The sequence below is a fragment of the Panthera uncia genome, chromosome B4, assembly GCF_023721935.1.
Source record: "Panthera uncia isolate 11264 chromosome B4, Puncia_PCG_1.0, whole genome shotgun sequence".
Taxonomy (NCBI): Eukaryota; Metazoa; Chordata; class Mammalia; order Carnivora; family Felidae; genus Panthera; species Panthera uncia.
Genome location: NC_064809.1, coordinates 123,195,787 through 123,221,538, shown reverse-complemented (window position 1 = coordinate 123,221,538; position 25,752 = coordinate 123,195,787). Strand labels below are relative to the sequence as shown.

At 39.1% G+C, this 25,752-nt stretch overlaps 1 protein-coding gene across 2 annotated transcripts; it reads right to left on the bottom strand.

Annotated features, from left to right (window-relative positions):
• Nucleotides 1–774: 774 nt before the first annotated feature.
• Nucleotides 775–18,388, bottom strand: TMEM263 (transmembrane protein 263). 2 transcript variants are annotated; one of them, XM_049626242.1, is made up of 3 exons: nt 18,177–18,388; nt 5,243–5,309; nt 775–1,480 (listed from the first exon to the last, which is right to left on the bottom strand). In XM_049626242.1, exons 2-3 carry the CDS (start codon nt 5,301–5,303, stop codon nt 1,194–1,196), a joined length of 348 nt encoding a protein of 115 aa, XP_049482199.1. In that variant the 5' UTR covers nt 5,304–5,309; nt 18,177–18,388; the 3' UTR covers nt 775–1,193. The 2 variants fall into 2 exon arrangements, with proteins under 2 accessions (XP_049482199.1, XP_049482198.1); XM_049626241.1 differs by lacking the exon at nt 18,177–18,388 and adding an exon at nt 16,951–17,201.
• Between the last annotated feature and the right edge of the window lie 7,364 nt (nt 18,389–25,752).

The following is a 25,752-nucleotide window of genomic DNA, read 5'->3' as shown; positions in this document are numbered from 1 at the left end:
ATGGTACAAAATCTATGACTTCTTCAAAGGACTGTAAGATAACATTTTAAAATCCTATAAACCATTGAAAGCACTTAAATATATTTTACATTCAAAACTAATCAGTGAAGCCCATTTCATTCAATTGAAAAGTCAGCCCCCGCATATTTGTGGCTGCTTATACTGTGTTTTTAGAAGGGGGCACTAGCATTTTAAGCCACCCTACAGACAAAACTGGTGTGAAGAATTCTTTTTGTATCTTGGATGTGTCAGGTGATTCTTAAGAACTTAAAATTATTTGTTCCTCCTTAATATGAAACTCTTCCAAGATAGCTTATGACCAGCAAAGAAATGTTCCTTAGGCACTGTGAGGTGTATTAAAGATGGAGCATGAAACCAGAATGAAGCATACAGTTTGGCTGTTAACTATACTGACAGTTAACAAAAAGTTACCAAGCACTATCTTATCTGCTGAGAGCAAGAAATGCCTTTACCCCACTACTCCTGAGATTCTTAAGAGGGAAAACTAATTTCACAAACAACTTTTAAAAGAATCCATATATAGTTCTAAGAACTGCACATATTTAGGGTATTATAAAAGATGTTTTCTTTTATAAGGCATCAATGATTAATGTAATGCATATCTAACAAAAGATGGTTAACACCCAGTATCATAAAACCATTTTTCTCTTCTCCTGAATTTCTCTAATTCCTGCTTTTACCAGCTTAAATAAGAAAAGAATGCCTCTTGGCCTAATCAACTATGGTTATAAAAAAAACTAAGACATCTGAAACTATTAGGCACATCAAAGGTACAGTTTATGTAGTTCAAGGTTCCCTTCTTAAGGGGCAAATGAGTTACCTGGCACATTATACATATGGAACTATAAAGATCATCAACTAAATTCAACTTTCACATTTTTTAGTTAAACTGAAAGACTTATAGTAAATATTCAAATATACCATATCTTCAGTTACAACTGAATAAGTGTAACATTTTACCAGATAAAAAGCTGGAATTTAAGTATGAGAAACCTTCATACACTGTGCTAGTATTGGTCTCTTCTTTTTAGACAAAAGCCAGTCATCAATACTTTCAACACAGCAGTTTAGAAGATAAACGTCCAAACAGGTGACTTGGTTGTAGTCCATAATTTAGCAATTCAATGCCACTGGCATCATAATGCTGTGGAGAGCAAGTGTATCTCCATAGTTTAGTCAGATTTGTCTTTCTTCTTTCCTGTTAAGGGCACTTTGTTTACAACAGCAGACCCAACAGCTGTAACACCTCCAGCCACAGCAGACACGCCCCCTTTCACCAGCCCTATTCCCATGGAAGGCACAGTTGTAACAGCTGTTTTGGTCACCTCCAGACTCTTCCCACCAATCCAAGCCACACCACCAATGGTGGCACCAACGGCTCCCTTTGTAACACTGAAGATACCCCCAGTCACACGGGACAACATGCCTGGTTGCTGCTGTGGGTGATCTTTCATTGAACCTAATGAGAGAAAATATTGTGAAGATAGTCAAATAGAAGTCTTTATAAGAGCAGTACAAATCAATAAGTATCCTAAGACTTCCTATCAGGAGGTTGTTTTGATAAGGTAAACCACACATAAATACAAATCTGATCAAGACACTGAAGAGCTCTTCCCTCAAGACCATAGTTGGACGTGTTTTTAAAACATCTTGGTCCAGTGCTAAGCCGTGGTATCTCTGAAAAAAAATGCTGTAGAGACTAGACAACTTTCATAAAATAGAATCAAAATCTAAATGTTTCCTTGATTTAGTTTTGTTGCTGTTAATAAAAATCTTTCTATCCTAAAAGGAGCATGAAAAAATAAGATAAATGTATTTAGTCTTCATTTCCTTGACAGAATTCAATCATTACTGAAAAAACCTTCTTCATTTAAAGCAATGGTTCTCAAGGTATGATCTGAGACCCCCTGGGTCTCCACAAGACCATTTCAGGGGCTCTGCAGGGTAAAAATTATTTTCATAATACTAGCATGTCATTTATCTTTTCACTTTTATTCTTTCACATTTTTTCACAAGTCTACAGAATTTTCCAGAATCTAAATGATCTGCAGTAACATCAGAGACTAAACACTGAAGCAGCTATGAGAATCTAGTTGTCTTCTATTAACCCCAACATTAAAGAGATTTGCAAAAATTTAAAAACAATGTCACCCTGTTCACAATTTTTTTCTGTTTTGGAAAATAGCTGCTTTTCAAAAACTATGTTAATCATGTTAATATGTAATGGGCCTACTGGAGTTTTTTAATGAATTAATTAATTTGTCAGTTTTATTATTTATATGGCAAATATCAACAAAGACACAAGCTTTTGAGGGTCCTCAATTTTTAAAAGTGTAAAAGCATCCTGAAACCAAAAAATTTAAGAACCAGTAATTTAAATATATGTGGGTGTCTGCTCTATATGCTCTTAATAACGTATTTAAAGAGTAATGCTATGTAAAATTAGGAAATTTATTTACTGCTTAAAATCATGTTACCCACCTAAAATGATTTTCATAGTGTTGAGAAACTACAGCTATGTTTAATACTTTCATTGCCTCAATAATTCTTAAAGGACAGAGTATGTGATTTGAGCATCTAGTCTGTAAAAACTCTTCAAATACTCCCAGAAAAGGTAATATCAATATGAAAAATTCAGATTTTTTTTTAAGCCATAAGTTTTTTCTCTGGTTTGTTTTGATAGAGTCATTCAAATTGGCGTGTAACCTCAAACTCAGGCATCAAATTTCATAAAAATTTGCTTGTGCCAGCCTCAAACAGACACAAGTCCTTTCTACTTTGCAATCGAATGAATGATTCAGGCAGCAACAACACATAAACAATGGTGTTTACATTTTTCTAAACTTAATGGAAAAATACTTGCTAACTAAACAGTTCAGGCTTTAATCACTGAAAAGGTACAAATCACACAAAGAAAACTCAATTCTCTGGGTACACAGATCCAACTAAGACCACCAAAGCTACGAACTCCTAGCAGAATGTGGTTATGACAGAAGATAACATTGGGAAACTGATAATATTTAATGGAGAATATACTCTGAAAATTAAGCTTTTTTAATACAGCACTAATTTACCTTGATATAGATTTTCTTCCCATTGTTTAGAGGTTTGACATCATGTCACAAGTATGAAAATCTCACTGACTCGTCAAAATAGCTCATAACTATAGAACAATGGCTATATTTATAAAAACCAAATTTTTAATTGAAGCTATTTGATTGATAAGTATAGGTAATAAAATCTTTAAATAGCTGAAATAAAAGACAAGATATGGAAAAGCATTTGAATACATTAATTATATAAAGTTATGATAAAAGGGTTACATAATTGGTAATTCTTTTGTAATCAAAGTCACTAACACTAGGAAAAGGGGAAAATCTTGATCTGAGGATAAAACAGGTTAAGTGCCTCATGCTGAATACCCTCATTAGTATCCTGCTATGCCAAATTTGATGCACACGCCTTTAATGAAGACAATATTTCTTAGTCAAGGCAAATAAATATTAATGCTGTTGATCTCTTTAATTACAGTGTGCTCTTAATTACCACCATATAGATTATCTGCTCTGCAGACTACCTTAGTTTAGCAGGTTGCCATATAATAGAGACATTACTAAAGCACTTTCTGTTCCTTGACAATTATGCTCCTGAATAGTCTTTATCTCTTTTCTGACTTTATCCCTACAAAGTCCTTATTAACTTTCTCATTAAGCTCTTTTATTTTCAGAACTCTAGGTTCTAGACCTAAAAAATAAGTCAAGGATGGGGCGCCTGGGTGGCTCAGTTGGTTGAGTGTCTGACTTCGGCTCAGGTCATGATCTCACAGCTTGTGAGGTCAAGCCCGGCATCGGGCTCTGTGCTGACAGCTCGGAGCCTGGAGCCTGCTTTGGATTCTGTGTCTTCCTCTCTCTCTGCCCCTAACCCACTCACATTCTGTCTCTGTCTCTCTCAAAAATAAATAAAACATTAAAAAAATTTTTTTAGATATGACTAGTCAAGGAAAATAGCTGAACTAATAATTTTCCAGGCTATTCCTCCACCAAACTAAAACTCATCAGCTAGTTACCTCCATCTTCTTTTAGGCCTATGTATAAACTTTTCATTGTGTTTTCCTAACAATTTCATTTTTGTCTACCAACATAAGAAATATAGGAAGAAAACTGTGGACAGTGGGCAACAGAACTGGGAAGAAAATACATACCTAGAGTCACAACTTCCAGCTCTACCCTCTTCCTGGTGATATTGAGTCTGTCTGCTACTCCAGTCTGGTCTACCAGCCTTTCATCTCTTAGTCTTCACTTTGATTCTCTATCATACCTATTGACTGTCCTGTACAAATGCAGCTATCCAAGGAGATTGCTATTTGGCTTATATATTCTACACCAAAACCACAAACAGAAAATGACTATAGGCATTTTCTGTATACAGTAAAGACATTCAGGTATGCAGTTAGTGTTTCCAAGGACTTTTGAAGTGTAAGAAAATGATCCATGATGTCACAATTTTCAAACTAAAAGACGATTTAAATTACCCTAAGCCCATGTATTAATATAGGAAGAGAGAGCTACCAATTATAAATAATAGCTTAACAACAAATCTCAAGTGCCTCTTGAATTGAGTTTTTGTATGCATGACATGAAAACTAAACACAGTCCATTCTTCCTCTGCAGCCCGTACCCATTCTCTACAAATGAAAAGATACCCTAACCTGTGAAATGGTCTTTATAAAAGAGTAACAAAAGAATAGATCTTATGTAATAAAATAGTTGCATTGTGTCCCCAATTCACCAATATCTGTGCTTTCTTCTTAGAGGCTAAAAATATTTATCATCAATTATTTTTGGAACATATTTATTGACAAGGTAAACAGATTGTTACTTTAAATTTGATAAAAACGGGCACCTGGGTGACTCAGGTCAGTTGAATGACTGATTCTTGATTTCGGCTCAGGTCACTATCTTGTGGTTCATGGGATCGAGCCCTGCGTTGGGCTCTGTGCTGACAGCACAGAGCCTTCTTGGGATTCTCTTTCTCTTTCTCTCTCTCTCTCTCTCTCTCTCTCTTTCTCTCTCTCTCTCTCTCCCCCCCGCCCCTCCCCCAATTGTGCATGAGCACACTCTCAAAATAAATAAACTTTAAAAAAATGAATAAACTTAATAAAAACAATCAGAACTTTAATTCAGTTTAATTCACATGCTTAGTGTGTCAGATGCATACTTACCTTCTGGTGGTTCATCACTAAGGTATGATGGGATTTCTTGATTTTTATCTGCCTGATTCATGATCTCCTAAAAAACATATATACATTTCATTGTAACCTCAACACATGAGACTACTTCTTACCACATGCTCAATTAAGACGTAACTTTATTCAGATAAACAACATTTCAAAACACTGTCACAAGGCTACTTCATCTTATTTCTCTCCTACTTTGTGGTGTTAAAGAAATACTTTTATTACACTACTGGACAATCAACATCTTATCTCAAACACCAACCAAAGAGTAACAGGCATGGCAAAAGCTTTCCTACATTGTTACTGCTGTTACTGAAAGAAAGTTGGAAGCTGGGAGTTAACACCCAAAAATTTTAAGTGCTTCTTCCTACAACAAGTAGGAAGTATTGGTTAATTGTAATTTATTTCACGACAGACTTAAGGAAAATCTATACTGTAACTAAAAAACATGTTCCTTCTGAAAATTTTCTAAAAATCACATCCTTCTCCTGTAAAGATACCACCAATCAGAATCACTAAGAGATGGATTTTTATTACTTTTTTATTGTTGTTTTTAGAACTCTTACAAACACAGGTAGCAAAATATATATATGTGATTACTTCCTAATACAAGTAGTAAAGGAACCTAAGAAATAAAATAAACTGTATTGGGATGAAGAAAACACAGTTAAAATTTTTTCCCAATTTCCTTTACTATCTTAAAATATTTGCTTTTATATTCACTTGACTAAGTAAAGAATAAAACAAGTCAAAATTGGTCTATAATGATGGTTTTGATTGGCCAGAAAATGACGGTTGTGATCCCAGCAGTCAACTGTTTCCTAGTCATAAAATCATGGAGCCTAAATTATTATATCTGTACATTTACAACAGAAATGTAAAAGTATATTGGGGAAATCCTGCCATTTGTGATAACACAGATGAAACCTGAGGGCATTATGCTAAGTGAAATAATTCAGGCAGAGAAAGGCAAATACTGTATGATCTCATATGTGGAATCTCAAAAAGCTGAGCTCATAGAAACAGGAGGCTGGTGGTTGCTAGGGGCTAGGGAGTGAGGAGGTGGGGGAAATGAGATGTTGGTCAAAAGGTACAAACTTCCAGTTACAGGAGGATTAAGTTTTGGGGATCTAATGTACAGCATAGTGACTATAGTTAATACTATATTGTATATTTGTAAGTTGATAAAATTCTATACCTTAAAATGTTTGCACCATAACAACTAAAAGGTAATTATGTGAGGTAAAAGATGTGTTAACTAACCTTACTATAGGAAGCATTTCATATACATGTATATCAAACCACCACACTGTAAACCTTAAACTAACACAATGCTGAATGTCAACTGTATCTCAACGAAGCTGGAATAGATATCATGAAAACTAACAATGTACTAAATATACTGATCAATTAACAAATACTGATTGACCACTTACTATAGGCCAGGTAATGTTTTAGGTGCACAGGATATATAGCATTGATCAATACAAACCAAAAAATCTCTGCCATCATGAACATCCCATATCATCTAGTAGGGAAAGGCAATAAACAAAGAATATACTGTCTATGTCAGATGGGGTTAAATGCTGTGGAGAAGGAGGGATGGAGGGAGGATATATTTTAAATAGGACAGTCTGTCAAGGCCTCAATGTGGTGACATTGTAAAGGAGGTTAAGGATACAAGATACTTGGGTAAGGAAGCCTCAAGGCATAAAAAACAGCAAGAGCAAAGGTCCTGAGGTGGGAGCTTACCAGAAGCAGCAAGAAGGAACAGCCAGAAAAGTGTAGCAGGGGTCACAGCAAAGGGCAGCAGGAGAGGAGGTCAAAGAGTGAGGGAGGTCTGCATCGCATAAGCCCTTACAGGTCTTGGTGGTGACTAGCTTTCTAGCTCTGAGATGCAGAGCCCGTGAAAGGCATTGAACAGAGAGGTGATGGGTTCTGATTTACACTTTTAAAAGATAGTTCTAGCTGTTGTGGGGAGAACAAGCAATACAGGAGCAAGAACAGAGGCAGAAAGACCTGATAGGAGACTTAAAATAATGTTTTCAAGGTTCATACATATTATAGCACGTATCAGAACAAAGTGGTTAATTTTAAGTGGTCAAGGGAAGGTCAGGAAAGTTTCTCTTTATGATTACTACTGCTGTTAAGCTCTAGATAATCAGATAAAAATTCATCCTTATTTTCTTCTATATTTCAATAATCCAAGCAAAACATGTTGATGGTAAATGATGGTAGTGATAGTAAGACATGAGATTTTTCAAAGGCGAATTGTAACCTCATGTAATTCAACCTGCAGTGCCTGTCAAACCTAAATCCTGTGTAAGATGGGATTTCAATGCACCCCACAGAGCCCAGCAGCACAAGTCATGTGTTTGCTTAAATACCTTTTGGTTGCTCTAGTGAAAACTCTGACTCAGGTCAACAGCACTTAATCTTATGCTAGTCTGGTTTGTGAACTTAGCACATCATAAGTGATTTAGCATATTTAAAGTGTGTATGCATATACACTTAACATTTAAAAAGTAATAGTAGATACATGTAATCTCTGACAAAAAAAAAAAAAAAACAGAAAGAACATCAGCTACTGCATTACTGGGAGAAGGAGTTCTTGACTGATTTGCCTTAATTTTAAAACTCCCTTAAACCAAAAAGTTAAATTGACTTCCATTCATATTTATGTTTCTTTAATTTGTCATCATGGTAAGAGCATGAGACATTATACAGCATAGTGTTGAAGGTACTGGGATCAGAGAGCCTGAGTTTCAATCCCAACTTGACCATAAACTGTGTGGCAAAAGGCAAATAACTTCATCAGATCCTTGGTGTTCAGGAAATATAAACAGAAAGATATAGAAGCCCTAACTCTAGGATGAGAATGCTATTTAACACATTTAAAACAAAACATGCAGAATTCCTGGCAGAATATGTGTGTCCCTTCCTGATGAAAAACTATTGTGGAGCCACTTTCTTCCCCACTAAACTGTTAACTGCAAGAAGAGAGACTCGTTTATCACTGTGTTCCCAGTTCACTCGTTTATCACTGTGTTCCCAGTATCTGTATACAATACACATACAAATCCAGATCTCCTGGCTGAACCAATCAATGGATGCTACCAGACCCTGTACAGAAATGTGAGGAAATTATATACACACATACATCCTACCTATGTTAGCTAGAGTTTAGAAACAGGTGTGATGGGGGGCAGCTGGCCAGCTCACCCTGTAGAGCATGTGACTCTTGATCTCAGGGTCACGAATTCAAGCCCCATACTGGGTATAAAGCTTACTTAAAAAACAGTTGTGACAGTAATTGCATATATTTCAAAACTGCCTTTCTGTATATGTTCCACAAACCCCAACCAAAAGACTTAGCTTTTCCTGCTAAGATAGAATCCCTTAAAAAAATTCTTAATTTTCCCACATATATCTTGTAATTAAAAAAAGAAAATGACCGCCATTTAAAAGATTAGGGCAGCTTTATAAAAGACCTATGCAAGTTCATCTATACAATATAAACTGACTTTATCCTCCTATGGGTAGGCAAAGAGGAGTCATGACAGGGTAACACCATCAGATCTGTGCTTCAAGAAGCTAACTGAAGCAAGAACAGATGAAGGTCAGAGAGATTAAACACAGTAAGGCGACTTTAGTAGTCCCGTGAGACGAAGTAACAATTTAAACTCTGCCAATGTTTCCTGTATAAATGAATATCTGGGCAAAAACCTAGGAGTCACCCTTGATTTCCTATTTTTTACATTCCCATCTAATCATCAGTAAATTCTGTTGCCTAAATAAGTCCAGAATACAACCACTTCTCATCACCTCTACTACTACCACTTTCAATTAAACTACCATAATCTCTTACTTGGGTTGTTAGAAAGTATCTTAACTGGCTTCTGAGCTTCTGCCTTTCCTCTTCCTTCAGTCTAGCCCTGCCATACCCTGCTTGAACACCTACAACTGCTTCCTGTTTTGCTCAGAATAAAATCCAGAGTTGAGGCCCGACACCTAACACTCTGACAGCATCTCCTACCATTCTGCCTCTCACTCACCAGCCTAGCAACATGGGTTTCCCTGCTCATCCTCTCCTGAAAGGCTTTTCCCCAAGATATGTATCTGGCTTGCCTCCTAACTTCCTTCAGGTCTTTATGCAAGTATCCCCTTCTTGGAGATCAGCCCAGACCACTTTACAATAGATTAGCCCCTCCTACTCCTCTCCCTATTATTTTCACCTAAACCTGCTCTATTTTCTTCACTGCTCTTATTGTCACTTGATATATAGAGATCTGTTTACTTTGTGTCTCCCACAATTAGAATGTAAGCTCCATGAAAGCAAGGCTTGGTTTTGTTCACTGCTCCATCCTCAAGCCTTCTTCAATGTCTGATGCATGGTAGATAAATACTTGAATTTTTTGTATGAAGTAGAATAGAGACCTTAGGTATAAGTAAGAGATAAAAGAAAAATACAGGATGTAAGATTTCTAGTGTGAGCAACTAAGTAGACAAAGATGATGAGGTCACGACAGGCGACAAAAAACCACTTCTGAGAAAAGATGAAGGACTTTAAAAATTCTTATTTTACTGTGGTAAGAACATTTAACATGAGATCTACCCTCTAAGACCTAAGTGTATAATACATTACTATTGACTATAGGTATGATGACCTTGTTTTTGAACAGCTGGATCTGAGATGGCCTCAGGGTATACACAGGACATGTTTAGCAGGCAACTGGATTTAAGGGGTCTGAAACTCAGCATGAAGTCTGAGTTAGAGTTGAGGTCCTGAGACTGTTTTGGGTGATAGCTAGAAATGTGAGGGACGGTGATACAATCAAGGGAAAAAATGATAAAAGAGAAGGAGACAGATAACCTTATTTGGACTGCTCATACTTAAGAGGTGAGTATAAGAGAAGCCAGCAAAAACAAACAAAATACGTTTGAAAGTGTACAAATGAGTACAGCCTCATGGAAGGCAAGAGACGAATTTATAAGCTTCCTAGAGACACACACAATACAGACGTTAAAACAGTTTATGAAGATCAAATACTACGGGGAAATGCTAATGTTACATTTAGAGAACATAAAAGGCATATATCATATGATCCAATTTTTTAAATACACATAAAAAGACTGAAAGGAAGTATACCAAAATATTGACAAAGATTGCGACTAAGGGGTAGAAACATATACACACACACACACACACACACACACACGTATACACAGAGACAAACATACACACATACACAGAGTGTGTGCCAGAGAGAGAAAGAAATACCATCACCCTTCTTTAAATGTATATTTAACATCTATGTTTTAATTTTCAACCATAAACATGCATTGCTTTTGTACATATTTTTAAGTCTGGATATCAGTTATATTCATAAAGGATATTTTCAAAGATTATGCAGTTCATCTACCTAGTTTTTATCCTAGTTTTTTAAGGCTTTTATCCTCAAATCAAGGTGACCATCTAAAAACAACATACTCAAATCAAAACATGCTGATTTGAAGAAAATGCCACCACTGAGTTTAATTCTCAGTTATGTCCTCAGTAAGGAAACCCTGACAAAGAGCCTAATGCAAGCTACTACACTGACTATACCACACTGTAAAGAAATTACCTACTACATCACTTGATAGCTCTGATACAGAGCTCCACATTAGAAATTTCTTTAGGGGGGGTGCCTGGGTGGCTCAGTCGGTTGGGCGTCTGACTTTGACTCAGGTCATGATCTTGCAGTCCATGAGTTCAAGCTCCATGTCAGGCTCTGCGCTGATGGCTCAGAGCCTGGAGCCTGCTTCAGATTCTGTCTCCCTCTCTCTGCCCCTCCCCCCACCCTCGCTCTCTCTCTCTCTCTCTCTCTCAAAAACAAAATAAAAAAACATAAAAACAAATTTTAAGGAATTTCCTTAGAGGTATTCAGAAAAACTTTGTTTCCACAACATATTTAGAATATTTTCTTCTCTTTGAGATCTATGTACTTTCCCATTTAAAAGATACAAAGAAAGATGTGATATCTCCCTTTTCTTGGCTTCCAGGAAGCTTACAGTTAAAATCCCAACTTAGCTGAGTAGGTTCATGTGGCCCACCCAGTTGTTCTATTTCCCCCCAACTTCACACCTCCCCAAGACCTCCACTCTTATTGCTGTTCTCCCTGGCTTGCAATTTGAATATCTTATTTATATTCTTACCATTTTGTTAGTACATGTTTTTGTTGTAAGCTGACACACAGTATTTGTGGAATAAGTGAGATAAAATTATTGTTTGTATCCATATTAATTTCAAACATAACAAGAAAAGATACATACCAATATATGGTAAAAATTTTGGTTAAAAAAAAAGGGGGGCGCCTAGGTGGCTCAGTCAGTTAAGCATGCAGCTCCTGGTTTCGGCTCAGGTCACGATCTCATGGCTTCATGGGTTCAAGCACCACATGAGGCTCTGTGCTGACAGTGTGGAGACTGCTTGGGATTCTCTCTCTCTCCCTCTGCCTCTCCCCAACTTGCACTGTCTCTGTCTTTTTCAAATAAATAAATAAACTTTAAAGAACACGTTAAGCTGGAATTGTGCTTTTCAAATGCTTATTTAAGAGTAGGCAGTAGTATGCCAGGAGTTTTAAGAACCACAGTAGAAGGATGCATATATTTTACTACATTGTAATTTAAAATACTGTTTTGTTTTAAACATACACTAATTAAAAAGATAATCGAAAAGTGCTTGGGAATTTTTTAAGATAACTGGACTTTCAAGAAATTTCATTCTTTTTTTATTTAAGCTTTTTTTTTTTTTTTTTTTTTTTTTTAAGAGAGAGACAGCATAAGCAGGGGAGGGGGCAGAGGGAGACAAAGAATCTTTTTTTGTTTTCATGTTTATTTATTTTGGAGAGAGAGTGTGAGGGTGAGCAGGGGAAGGGGCAGAGAGAGGGAGAAAGAGGATCCAAAGCAGGCTCACACTGACAACAGAAAACCCCATGCGGGGCTCAAACTCACAGAACCCTGAGATCACAACCCGAACGTGAGCCATGCAGGAGCCCATCAAAAAATTTCATTCTTACTTGGAACTTCTTCAGGATGTATACTCACAGGTTTACCAGCTCTCTCTTTTCAGCCCACCACACTCTCACCTCCCCCAGGAATTTACTTTGCTCTTAAGTTAGATGTATTTTGGTAGAAGAGTTTGAAATATAGGACTTTAGATACCATTATACAGAAATATCCAGTTACATTTAATATTGTTAGTAATAGTTGCAAACAGGATTATCAATAAACAATAAAAAAGAAAATTTGGAGTCCTGCCAGGCTAGAAGCCTGGCTACCTAGAACAGAGGAACTTGGTATTACAGGGCTTTGGAAACCCTAAGATGCCACGGAGACTGATTTTTATTTTGTGTACATATTTTTTTAATGTTCAAGTTTCTTGTACACCATTGGTGTTAATAGCAAGTATATAGTATTAAAATTCCCCTAGAACCCTTAGGGTGATAAAAATTGTGTAAAAGCTGCAAGTATTTGGAATATTGTCATTTTCTAGATTCCTAATTTTGTCATAAGGCACCAAATGCCTTATAAAAGTATTTTTGTTAAAATCCTTAACTATCTTAATGCCACCTGTACTTTTTACTCACATAAATCATTTCCAACCTCTACATATGTATATGTGCCAAAATTTTAGTGATATTACCTCTTTACAGACACTACCACTTTATCACCAAGGAGAAATATTTTTTGTATTACCATGCTGTTCATTATCATGAACAGGGGACTTGTTTCTCTTAAATTGGGAACTGTGAAGACAAACACGCTCCTAATCTGTTAAAACTGGGAAAGGTAAAAATCTGCCTGTAAAATTTAAAAGTATATACATGATAGGGCACCTGGGTGGCTCAGTCAGTTGAACAGTCGACTCTTGATTTTGGCTCAGGTCATGATCTCAGGGTCCCTGGGATCGATCCCTGGGTTAGGCTCCTCACTAGAGTGTGGATTAAGATTCTTTTCCTCTCCCCCTCTCCCCCTCTACCCCACTCCCTCTGTCTCTCTCTAAAATAAAAAATTAAGGGGTGCCTGGGTGGCTCAGTCCATTAAGTGTCTGACTTCGGCTCAGGTCATGATCTCACAGCTTGTGAGTTCGGGCCCCAAGTCGGGCTCTGTGCTGACAGCTCAGAGTCTGGAGCCTGCTTCAGATTCTGTGTCTCCCTCTCTCTCTGCCCCCTCCCGCATGCGCACGCACACACACACTCTCTCAACAATAAAAAAAATTTTTTTTAATTAAAATTTTAAAAAAGTATACACGTGGAGACAAGTAACAACTGACAGGAAAAGTGTCAAAACGACCATGTGGGGTGCCTGGGTCTGTTAAGAGTCTGACTCTTGGTTTCGGCTCAGGTCATGATCTCACAGTTCATGAGATCAAGCCCTGTCCTGGCAGTGTGCAGCCTAATTGGGATTCTCTCTCTCCCCCCTCTCTGCCTCTCTCTCCTTCAAAATAAATAAACATTTTCTTTAAAAATGACCATTTAAATATTACCCTTAAAGAAAATTATGAAATTCTATGCAAACCATCTGCCCTAAACTTATTGAGTCATTAGTTCAACATATACTTGGACCCCTACTATGTGCCAGGCATACTGTTAGGCACTAAGATTTTGGTGTGACTGAGCACACACAGGACTTCTCTAAACAAGTTTACCCAGTTTTTCCAGGACTTATCAATTTAGTTTCATGCAAAAACCAAAAAATTATCTGCTAAGAACTCATAATGCACATAATTTTCTATGTAAAAAGTACTTTTCTAAGACAATAAAAACAGAAAACTGCCTTTTGATCAGGACAAATAATTGAATTTATTCTCTGGACATAAATTAATTTTACCATTTGAACAAACTCAGAGTACCAACTAAAACTGGTTATAAGTGTATGTTTTTAAGAAATTGTAAAATGTAAGGGGCGCCTGGGTGGCTCGGTCAGTTAAGCGGCTGACTTCGGCTCAGGTCATATCTCACGGTCCGTGAGTTCGAGCCCCTCGTCAGGCTCTGTGCTGACAGCTCAGAGCCTGGAGCCTGTTTCAGATTCTGTGTCTCCCTCTCTCTGACCCTCCCCCATTCATGCTCTGTCTCTCTCTGTCTCAAAAATAAATAAACGTTAAAAAAAAAAAATTAAAAAAAAAAAAAGAAATTGTAAAATGTGAAAGGCTTCTTTGCTGTATACTGCAATTCATCAGTAGTTAACTTAGGTATTTTAGGCGAAGGAGAAACAATTCTTGTCCAGTACAACAGTATCATAGACATAGCAGCTGGCAAATACATTCAGCAAGGATTAATAACAACACTATTCCCTAGAGGGTAATTTTTCTTCCAATAATAGAAATAAGTAAACAAATGCCTCGGTAGGAACTTTTTGTTTTTTTAAGGAAAACAGATGAATCAGGGTTGTTTGTGGATATCTACGACATTTTATACATAATGTTTTCATTAATAGTGAAAAAGTCTGAAAACAGTACACGAATTTGCCCATGGCTGAACACCCTTCTCTGTGCCAAAGGAAGTTACATAGCACTAACACATTATATAAATCCTAACTACAAAATACAGTACAAAACAGTTTACCTTCAAAGCCACTTCAAAAGCTTATTATTAAATAGTAAGTGCCAATTCCCTATAAGAAAAAGACTATAAATGAATTAGCTAAATTCTTCTACACATTCTATATATAGGAACTTTGCCACATCCCCAACCCCCTGCTTTCAGCCTCTTTGCCAAATAACTACAAGGGGTTTCAAAATATATTTATACAGGGCTTTAACACACATATACCAATAAGCATCGTATATTAAAACACCAGCTTATTGTGTTTAGGCTTCTCTGGTTAACCAACTATCCTGAACAGGCTGCTTTTAAACATGGCCCCCGCCCACTAGATCAACAGCAAACAGGCTACAAGAAATGCGTTGAATCTGGCAGGGAAGAAAAATAATCTTTCAGTAAAACTTTTAAGTGACCCCCTTAGTGACAAGTAACAACCAAGAGTATCAAGATGGCAACTTTTTAAGCGTTGTCTTGAAATGAAACAGTAAAGCGGAATTACACAACATGCTATCAAGCCAGATAACCAGTACCCTCGTAATCTTCACGAAATTGTACCTCATTAGTTCAACATGTATTTGTGTCCCTACCATGTCAGACACTGTGTTGGGCACTGAGGTTTCAACCAGAACAAGCATGTGAAGGCCCTACTCTCAAGGTATTTCTATGTAATCCACGGAGATAGCTTCAGGAAGTAGCAAAACAGCAAATACTCAATGACCGAAACAAAGACAGGTGAAGATTCTCCTTAAGTAAAACACACACACACACACCCACACACACACACACAACTTAAACTTTTCTAATGATATTCTCCACATAGGGACACATTTTTATTAAACTTGGTTTCTGGCACATCTGCCAGGACACAGACTGAAGAAATGAAAGTGAGGGAAAAAGTCAGAACAGTGAATATGGGTTTATTAAAGATTACTTCCTATTCTTTAAAAAACCAGGCATGGCCACATACATGCAAACAGACCTGTTGATGTGATATCAATATTCCCGGGAGCTCCTAGAGCACCCACACCAATGGATGTCCTAAAGGTTAAACAATCACATTACAGCAAATCATCACGGGTAGCAAATAATCACAGGTAGCAAAATAAAGTATTTTCACTTGGAATTAGCACAAGGGTTCACAAAGACATAATAAAATAAGAACTCTCCTCTTTAGGTGTTTGTAAACCTTTCCCAGCAGTCCCTTCTCCCCCCACTGATCTCTTTAGGCACTAGCAAGTCTTTTTTTTTTTTTTTTTTTTTTTTCCCTTTAGCAGAGGGAGTGACGTGGCAGGAGAGGCAGAAAATGACCCTGGAGAAGCCGTGACTAGGACTAAGCTCAGCACCTCCTCCCTCCGCTCCACGTTGTACACCCAGCACACCCCCACTCCCATAAGGTTCCAGAATTTCTGTCTTCTTACACATTAAAGGGGATCTATTCAAGCTGGGATATGACTGGAAGTGGAGGCTTGGGGACTCGTCTCGAAGCTGCGTGTGCACAGCAAGCACGGCTTTTATTTAGACCTGGGAGGCAATGATGGCACCAACGGGTGCACCAGCGGTCCCCCATCACCCCTGGCGCCGTCAGCGCCTCTCTCCATTCCACACTTTCAGCCTTAGGTTAGGCGTGAGGGTAGAGCCTTTCTACCCAGGAAGAGCACTGGGGACCAAGGCTTGTGTGCCTGAACCCAGGAGAGTGGTTTATCAACAGGTCAGGAGGTAGTGTGGCGGGGAAGCCCAGCACACAGCCCCCCTGTCGCACCTCTCTCCTCTCCCAGGCTGTTGACGCCCTCCCACCCACATTTTCCCAGCCTAACACCCAAGGAGCTAAGAAGTGAAGCGGAGGCTTCCAAAAGAAGTCCCCAGTCACAAACCACCGCTGGGGAGCCGGGGAGTCGTAAAGAAGAATAACCCCGCCAGCGAATCTCCGTCCGCCCCCAACATCGTCCCGCCCCTCCCCCTTTCCCGCTCAGTCCCCCCCAAAAGGCTCGGCTCGGGGAAGCCAGGCCCGAGACGGTGAGGTGCAGAACAGCTAACGGAAGAAGGCGACAGAGAGTAGGACAGGAAGCCGGGACGGCGCCCCCCGCCCTCCCAGCCCCGCTTACACACCTCCGGGGTCGAGGGTCGGCGTCTGGAGCCGGGTCTGGGCGGAGGAAGCGGGCAGCACCGAGGACGGCTGCGGTTGCTTGAGCGGCTGGCACAGCCTCGGGCAATTGCGGGCTCCAGAGGCGTCTCCTCAAGCTTCGGAGCCAGAAGACTCCGTTGGCAACCGCGGCAGTAGCGGCCTCCGGCTGCGGACGTGGCGCCGGACGCGACCCGCCCCCTCCGCCGCCTCCTCAGCTCCCGCCTCCTCCCGCGGCTCGGGCGCCGACGCGCACGCGCACCCCAGGCCCCGCCCGCGCCCACCCGGCACACACCCACCCGTTTCTCGAACTGCCCTGCCCTCCCAGCAGCCCCCAGCCAGCCGCCTCAGAACGCGCGCACGCGCGACGCCCCCGCGGCCTGCTCCCGCCCCTTGGCCCCATGGGTGCCTCCGCTGGAACCCCTGGCCCGCCTGCGCGCGCGCCTTGCCCTGGGGCCTCCCGCCCCCTTCCCCTCGGCGTCCAATCAGATCGGGCGAGGGGCGCGGAGCCCACGGAACGCGCGGTCGGCGGTCCTCAAACCCCAAGTGCTCGCCCAGCGGTTTCGCTAAGCTTTCGTTCCGCCACGAGTAACGGTCGGTCGGAATTCAGAACCTTTGCACTAGGGACGGTGGGACAGTCGCTAATTTCTCTGCCTCTTTCTTGGCCCAGGGACCTCAACCTTCCTCCCTTCCCTGCTTCCCCTCCTTAGATTGACGAACTGGGCCTTCTGTCAGCCCTTGCCTGTGGGGCTCCCGGCGCGCCCTCACTGTCCAGGTGACAGGGGTGACGAGAAGGGCGTTGCTCACTTATCACTGTTGTTATTATTAGAAAGCTCTCTGCCCCGGAATTGAGTTTGTGGGCCGTGAGAGCCGCTGTGGTTCGTGGCCGTCGCCCGGCTTGCTGCAGTGCTGAGGGCTGGCCGGGCACTCGAAATTGAATGGGGAGAGCGGGCGTTTGGTGGCGAGCGGTGAAGTTAGAAACCGGGTTTTGCGCGGCTCCCTCGCCTCCTGCCGACTAGCGGGGTTCCTCTCCTAGCCTCCCCGCCTCGGCGGAAGCCCTGCCTGCCTGCCGTTCTGGAAGGTGTGGAGAAGCGTGTGGCTCTGGGAGGACTTGCGAGGGAGGCGTCCCACCTCGCTCCGGACTAGGGGTCGTAGGATGCACGTCACAGGTGTTGCGGCGACCAAAAGGGATAGTGGCGCAAAGGCCGCTCACCTGGGCAAATGGTCTCCATTCACCTTTCTTCGCCCTTCTCCTTACACCTTCAAGTGAAGATGACAGTTAAGTCCATCGTAGGTTTTTTGAGACACTGCAAAGAGATGGTGGGCGGGAGAGGGCCTTACAAAATGTGAATTCCTATACAAGTGTGAGATCCTCCCTGAGTCTAGCCAGCGAGACAAAACACACGCGAAGCAACCAGCAAATAACCTCACCCAGTGTTTGTGTTGGCTTTTCCCTCCCCGCCCCGCCCCGAACGCAAAGCAATCCGAGTGATGCAACTGAATAGTAACCGTTGACCAGGCTCAGAAAAGGACACTCGAACCAAGGAAAGAATCCTGGAAGAAGATGACTTTGATCCAGGTCATAAATGTAGCAGACTACATGTAGTTTGTGGTTTCAGCCTACCCATTGATTTATCAAAGCATAGAATCACATCCACTTAGACCATTGTTCTGAGACTGTCGAGATATTTTAGTTTTCCAGAACTTAAAAGGGGAAATTAAATAATAATTTCACTTTAAAATACGATTTGGACGATTAGCAAGCTCTGTGGATTGGGGTGTTTACCCAACATGTGAAGAGTTGGATACCTCCTCTATTTTCTTACTGTCACAGAAACCTCAGTCCTTAACACCTGACTTTTCCAGAGTGAAAGGCAGAATTACGAATTGCACACTTACACTGTTCTTCCCTTGACTTCTTTCTCTCTGCAAGAGAATTTAATCATTATTAAAGTATAAATGATTAATAAAACAGATTAATAAAAACAATCTCCTGGGACATTGGACATTTTTAGAGTTATTAAAGCCATAAGCCACGTCAGTGGTTTAAAACCATCTCATAAGCCAACCAGGATGTAGGGGAGCTCTTTGGGACGTTGTGAGATGACAGAACCTTATAAAACGGCCAGTATAGGTAGTCGTGTATTTCTTGTAAGGCAGACACTAATCATTTCTTATTTCTTCAGTTTTCAAACCTGTAAAAATGAATAGCACCACTCAGTGCCCACCCACCCCTAGCTCTAAAATGAAAATAAATATTATCTTGTTAGAATGGCTTTTATAGAAGGATGCTATCTTGGTTTGGGGTGCCTTGGTGCAGCAGAAAGGAGCCTCAAGAAAGGCCCTCTTCATTTTATAGACTGAATCCATTCAGATCTTGATTCCCATTCTATGAAATCCCATTCTCAGATTATTAAAATGAAACTATTTCCGGATGTTATTTTGAAAGATTGTATGTCTTAAGATGATGAATCCTTAGAGCCTTCAGGCAATAACTTTTAATGAAACAAATTCTTAATGCAGCCTATATCAATTATCCAGTCTCTTAAATGGTTAAGTTTTCCTCTAGTTGGTTACATACAAAGAGCCTTCTGCATTACTGAAAAACTACAAATTAGATGTGACATTGCATGCTTACCAAGATGTGGTGTTCAAAAAGTAAGGGCCAGTAAGGAGCAAGCTGTACATCAGAAATATGAAAGGAAGAAGTAAATTATTTATAAGCATTGAAGTTGAAAGGGATCCCAATCCAACTTTCTATCCATCACATGAATCTATCTCCTAGTATATGCACATAATGGGTTTCATTGTTATCAACCACTCAGTGTTTCTATATGAACTCATTTAACGTGTTTTGTGGTTGTTTTTTTTTTAATTTATTTTTGAGACAGGGAGAGACAGAGCATGAACAGGGGAGGGTCAGAGAGAGGGAGACACAGAATCGGAAGCAGGCTCCAGGCTCTGAGCGGTCAGCACAGAGCCCGATGCGGGGCTCGAACTCACGGACCGTGAGATCATGACCTGAGCCGAAGTCGGCCGCTTAACCGACTGAGCCACCCAGGCGCCCCACTATATGAACTCATTTAAATGGCAAATCGTTTGGTATAAGATCTACATATTTTCCTATGTTTTTATGTTTTATGTTTTATGTTTTATGTTCCTATGTTTTCCATGTTTTTATGAATGTTTTTGTTTTTTTAATGCTTTTATGAATGTTTTTATTAATGTATTATCCTGGCATTTTGAAATGAGCTGGACAGTTTATAGCTTTTTATAGATTGTCATCCAATGTAAATTATTTTGCTTTTCTAGTCTCACTTTCTTACTGCTCTTTGACTTTCTGGCACAATTACCTGGACTATTCTTGGTTTTCCTTTTTGTGTTCCAGTAGCCTTCTTAACCTTTTCTGTGATACAATAATAATAACCAAGATTTGTTTGACAAGTTTTTCTTGTCATATCTCATCTTTCCTAACAGTCCAATAAGGCAGTCAAGCACTGTGATTATTCTTATATTCATATGAGGAAACGGAGCCATAAAGAAGTTAGCTAATTTACCCAAGGGCCCACAGCCAATAAAGAGCAGATCAAACGTGGGGGTTTTTTTGTTTGTGTTTTTTGTTTTTTTTTCTGAATCTATGGCCTAAGTTCTCAACAACTTTGACCAGTCTTTGATATTAAGTGGCTGACCTGGTGCTATCAGCCAGGTCTTAGCGTCGCTGGGAGCTGGCCTGCCATAGGTAAGCCTTCCTTGATATATCCTGTGGAACAGTTTCAGAGAACATTAACATCAGAAAAGGCTACTCCCATGATCATGATGGATCAGGACAAAAATAAGACTACTCCATAACCATGTCTGAACACAGACAAAAACATGAACTTTATCCACACCACCAAATGGAATACAAAAACTGAAGATATCAAACTAATGTGAGTGGCTGTTACTTCTTTACCAGTGACAGCTTTAGCCTTGTGCTAATCTTCCCTCTTTCTACATAAGATTTATTAAGATACCCAATCATAGAATTACCCCTGCTTCCTCACAGCATCCAATTTAAAGCCAAGTCCCCCAAATCACCTAACACAAACCCAAACCTTAATGTAAGTCCTTTCTATTACCCTCTTACTGAGATACCTCACTGTTCCCCATTTTGTGCTTTCCCTTGCTGGGATGAATAATAAGCTCAACTGATTCAATCACTGGTGTGTTCCTGGTGATCTCTGGCTACAGAGTATTGACAGTTCTTTATGGACTATCCTATACTATGCATATCTATTGAGCAGAAAGCTCATTACTTATGCATTTCATGCCAAAGAAAGTGGGAACTGTCCTCCCATCTCCCGCCATAGGATTGTCACACCAAAGCTAGAGGATTTCCTTCCTTTCTGTATATTATATATAGAGTTGTCTGCTAAATGGAAACTTACCAAAAGATAGTGAAAAGAACAAAATGCTGGAATAATTGGACATTATTTTTCAAGAAAAAAAAGAGAACTTCAACCTGTCAACTTATACCTTGCACCATATACAAAATAACTCAAAATAGATCATAAATCTAAATGTAAAATTATAAAACTTTTAGAAGAAGACAAAATCTTTGTGATCCTGGGTTAGGCAAAAAATTTCTTAGCTACAACACTCAAAGCATAATCCATTAAAAATTTAATTTATAAAAACTCTGATCTTTGTACTACGATGTTTAGGAAGTGAAAAGTAACAGACTGAGAATGTTTGCAAAACACCTATCTTATAAGTGACTGTATCCAGAATATATGAAGAACTCCTAGAACTCAATAAAAAGTAAACCAGTTTTTAAAACATTGGCATAGTTGAACAATCACTGTTGGACATATATGGATGACACAAGAAATGATACTCAACATCATTAGTCATTAGGGAAATGCAAATCAAAACCACAATGAAATGTCACTACTTGGTCAAAATAAAAATAATTCCAAGTGTTGTTGAAGATGTGGAGCAATTAGAACTCCCAGACATTGTTGGTGGGACTGCAGAATAATAGAGAGACACTTGAATAAACAGTTTGGCATTTTCTTGTAAAGTTAAACATAAGATTACCATATGACCTAGCAATCCCATTCCTAGATATTTACCCAAGAGAAATGAAAACATGCTTACACAAAAACCTGGACACACATTTTATAATAGACAAAGACTAGAAACTACCTTTTAATTGGTAAATGGGTGAACAAATAGTGATATACACACACATATACATACATATATATACATACATATACATACGTACATATACCATAGAATCTGCTTATCAATGAAAGGAACAAACCACTGATACAACAACATAAATTAATCTCAAATGTATTATTCTAAGTGATAGATGCAAATTCAAAAATCTACATACTGATCTTCCATTTATATGACATTCCATAAAAGCCAAAACTATAATAGATCAGTGGTTGCTTGGGAGTTGGGAAGTATTGACTACAAAGAGGCTCAAGGGGCTTTTGGGGATGATGGAACTGTTCTTTATCTTGAGTGTTGTGTGGGTTTCATGTTGCATCTTTCAAAATTCATAGAGCTGTACACTAATAATAGCAATTTTATTGTGTGTAAATTATATCTCAATAAGCCTGATTTTCAAAAGATGTCTTTTGAAATGGGAAAAAAAAGTTGAGATGAGGTAGGGCCAAAGGGCACCATGAATATGAAGACAGTAACTGTAGGTTGCCTGATAATTAAATTCTAAATCTTAAAAAAAATGATAACTCATTAGTGTGTAATCCACATTTTGAAAGAACTTGTACTTTCTTTCTTGTAGAGTAAGTTCAGAGTACATTGTAATGTTTTCGTACAAATGAGGAACTACTTGGTTTATAGTAGATAACTTAAAACTGGAAAATTATTGCCAACTAATGATAAATTTATCACTAAGATAAAACATCTCTGAAATTAAGAACTTTGGAAAATATAATTGTATTTCAAAACCTTTGATTTATAGCTTTGCAGGAACATATTTATTGCACAAATGAGGTTCCTAATGCTGTACTGTAGAGGTAAAGGCTTTTGAGAGCAGAAAGTAGCCAACACTGGTCAAGTGTTGTAAGCAAGTAGGCAAAAAACACAGAAGCAAATTGAGCATCTTTGAACCTAGGTTGTGTTACTAAAGGGCTGCCCATGAAGTGGGAATGCCATGAAGTACTACCCTTTAGGATCATAAGTGACTGCTCTCCTCTGGACCTAGGGAAGGGGAGTGAAGTTGAGAATATTTGCTTACCCATTCACCAATTAAAAGGCACTTAGATTGTTTCCAGTTTTTGGATATTATAAAATGTATGTCCAGGTTTTTGTGTAAACATGTTTTCATTTCTCTCAGGTAGATATCTAGTTTAAGAATGATTTAAAATGTGCTACGACTTTTGTAAACTCTATTATATGATGTAAAGATCTAGCAGAGATACAGGTGGATTAATTTGAGATTAATTTCATAGTTTATGCTAATGGCCCATCCTGGACCTCACCCAATTGAGCTCAGAAGGCCTCTTTTTGATGGGCTTTCTCATTTTCCATTTCTACAGTGACAGTAGTGGCCAGAGTCTTCATTCTGCTTTAAGTGCTCCAGGCTCCTTCTAAGAGGCACTTGCAGAAGACTGCACAGTACCTGGAAACCTTCCAGTTTCACTTGTAGAATTCAGCCTCACTTATAATTCCCTGGGTGAGTATGAAACTTTATCAGACTGCCATAGAGCTGTCTGTTTAAAGGGTCTTAGTGAGCCAGGTTAGTTTATCTACCAACTCTTCCAATATCAGTAGCAACTGTTGTCTTTGTTTTCCTGAAGTTTCTTGACAAGAATTCTTTGGCAGAATCCATAAGTCAAGAAACTTTTTCCTGAAGGAGAAAAATTTGGGAGTCAAGCATTTCATATCTGGTAGGTCCTTGGAGTCAACCAGTTGTACTTTCATATCTTTCATAAAGTCATCTTTAATTTATGTATTCCTAGTTAGGAACTCCACATCATCAAATTTCCCCTAGCATCTCTTCTTCCTGCTCAGCTATAGTGAACTGTAAAGAAGAATCTCCATCCCATTTTTTAGCCCTGAATTCAAGTTCCTTCTTGACATTTGCCAGTTCTGTTTTCAGTTCTGCAATTCTCTCCAAGTCTGCTACCCTAGACCTGGGACAGAGAGTCTATATTGTTTATAGATTCTCTCTTATTTCTTTTGTCAGTTGCCAAATTTGATCTTTTCCTCTTCCAGCCACTGAAGGTTTGTCTCTCTATGACTTAGAATTTTCCCAAGCCCAGTGTAGTCTGCATTTTTTGCAATCTCTCCCCTAATCCCTCCATGGTCAGAAGAGACAGCACAGGCTACAATTTGTACATGTAAATTATGTTCTCTCTTCCTAATAGTTCCAAAAAGGAGTGACATCAATTATTGAAAAGTAAACAACCAATGTTAATAAAATTTGTGGTAAGGTTTAAATAATGTGGGTGCTATATGGTTTCACTCTTATGTGGATCCTGAGAAACATAACAGAAACCCATGGGGGGAGGGGAAGGAAAGAAAAAAAAAAAAAAAAAGAGGTTAGAGTGGGAGAGAGCCAAAGCATAAGAGACTGTTAAAAACTGAGAACAAACTGAGGGTTGATGGGGGGTGGGAGGGAGGGCAGGGTGGGAGGGAGGGCAGGATGGGTGATGGGTATTGAGGAGGGCACCTTTTGGGATGAGCACTGGGTGTTGTATGGAAACCAATTTGACAGTAAATTTCATATATTAAAAAATAAAAAAATAAAAAAATAAAAATAAATAAATAATGTGGGTGCTTTAATAGATTATTGCTGTATTGTAATCTTAGTGAGGAACCATTTTATCATAGGAAATTGGTTTCTGGAAAGGGATCATTTTGTTATGAGAAAGAGAAACCCACGTAAGCTAGAGTCCAAAAAAAAAAGGATGTAGAATTGGGAAAATAACTGTATAGACAGCTCATGGAAGGCAAGGCCAGTAAGAGTAACCAGACCTCATGAGGGTCTATAACCATGAACTGGTAGGCTGTCTATGGTTGAGGAAGCTATTCACTGTTTTTTTCACTCTCATTTCTAGCCTTTTTTTTTTTTTTTAAGAATTCTCTCTCATTCCCACTCTCATTATCTTTCCATACCCCTTACCAGATTAGCTTCAAACTAGCTTACCTACTAGAATTATTGGAACTTAAGTCTATATACCCATGAAAAATAACCTAAGTATTTCAGTTTGAATCTGGTTTCTACTCCTGGTTCTACCCTGTAAAGTGGTAGAATGCTAAGTATCCAAAGCCTGATTCTGCTTCAGGCCCTGCTCTTCCTATGGGCTGTTTGGCTTTGGTTTCTCTTTTGATAGTCTCTCTGATTACTTGGAACTGTAGCCTTTGTCTCTTGTAGCCAGAATCTACCAAAACATTGGGCATTTCTTACATACCATCATGTGTCTAACACTAGAGGACAGGTGACATAAATCTTATCCCTATGTAGTTTACACTCTTAAGGCAAGACATAGTAGGAACATTAAGCATTTATGAAACATTAAAAAATAATACAAATAAATGCCAAAATGAGGGTCAGAAAATGAGGACTAAACAAATGCAGAAAAGATAGGTATGGATATGGCCTGCAGAAAGTTTCTAGGATAGGAAGGGGGAGGAAGCTATCTTTAATAAGATTTTATTTATATTTATATTTAATATAAATATATTTATATTTAATAAGATATTAAGTGCCTACTTTTATAAGGGCTTGAGCTGGATACTTATAAATAGGCAGAGTGGAATGATTA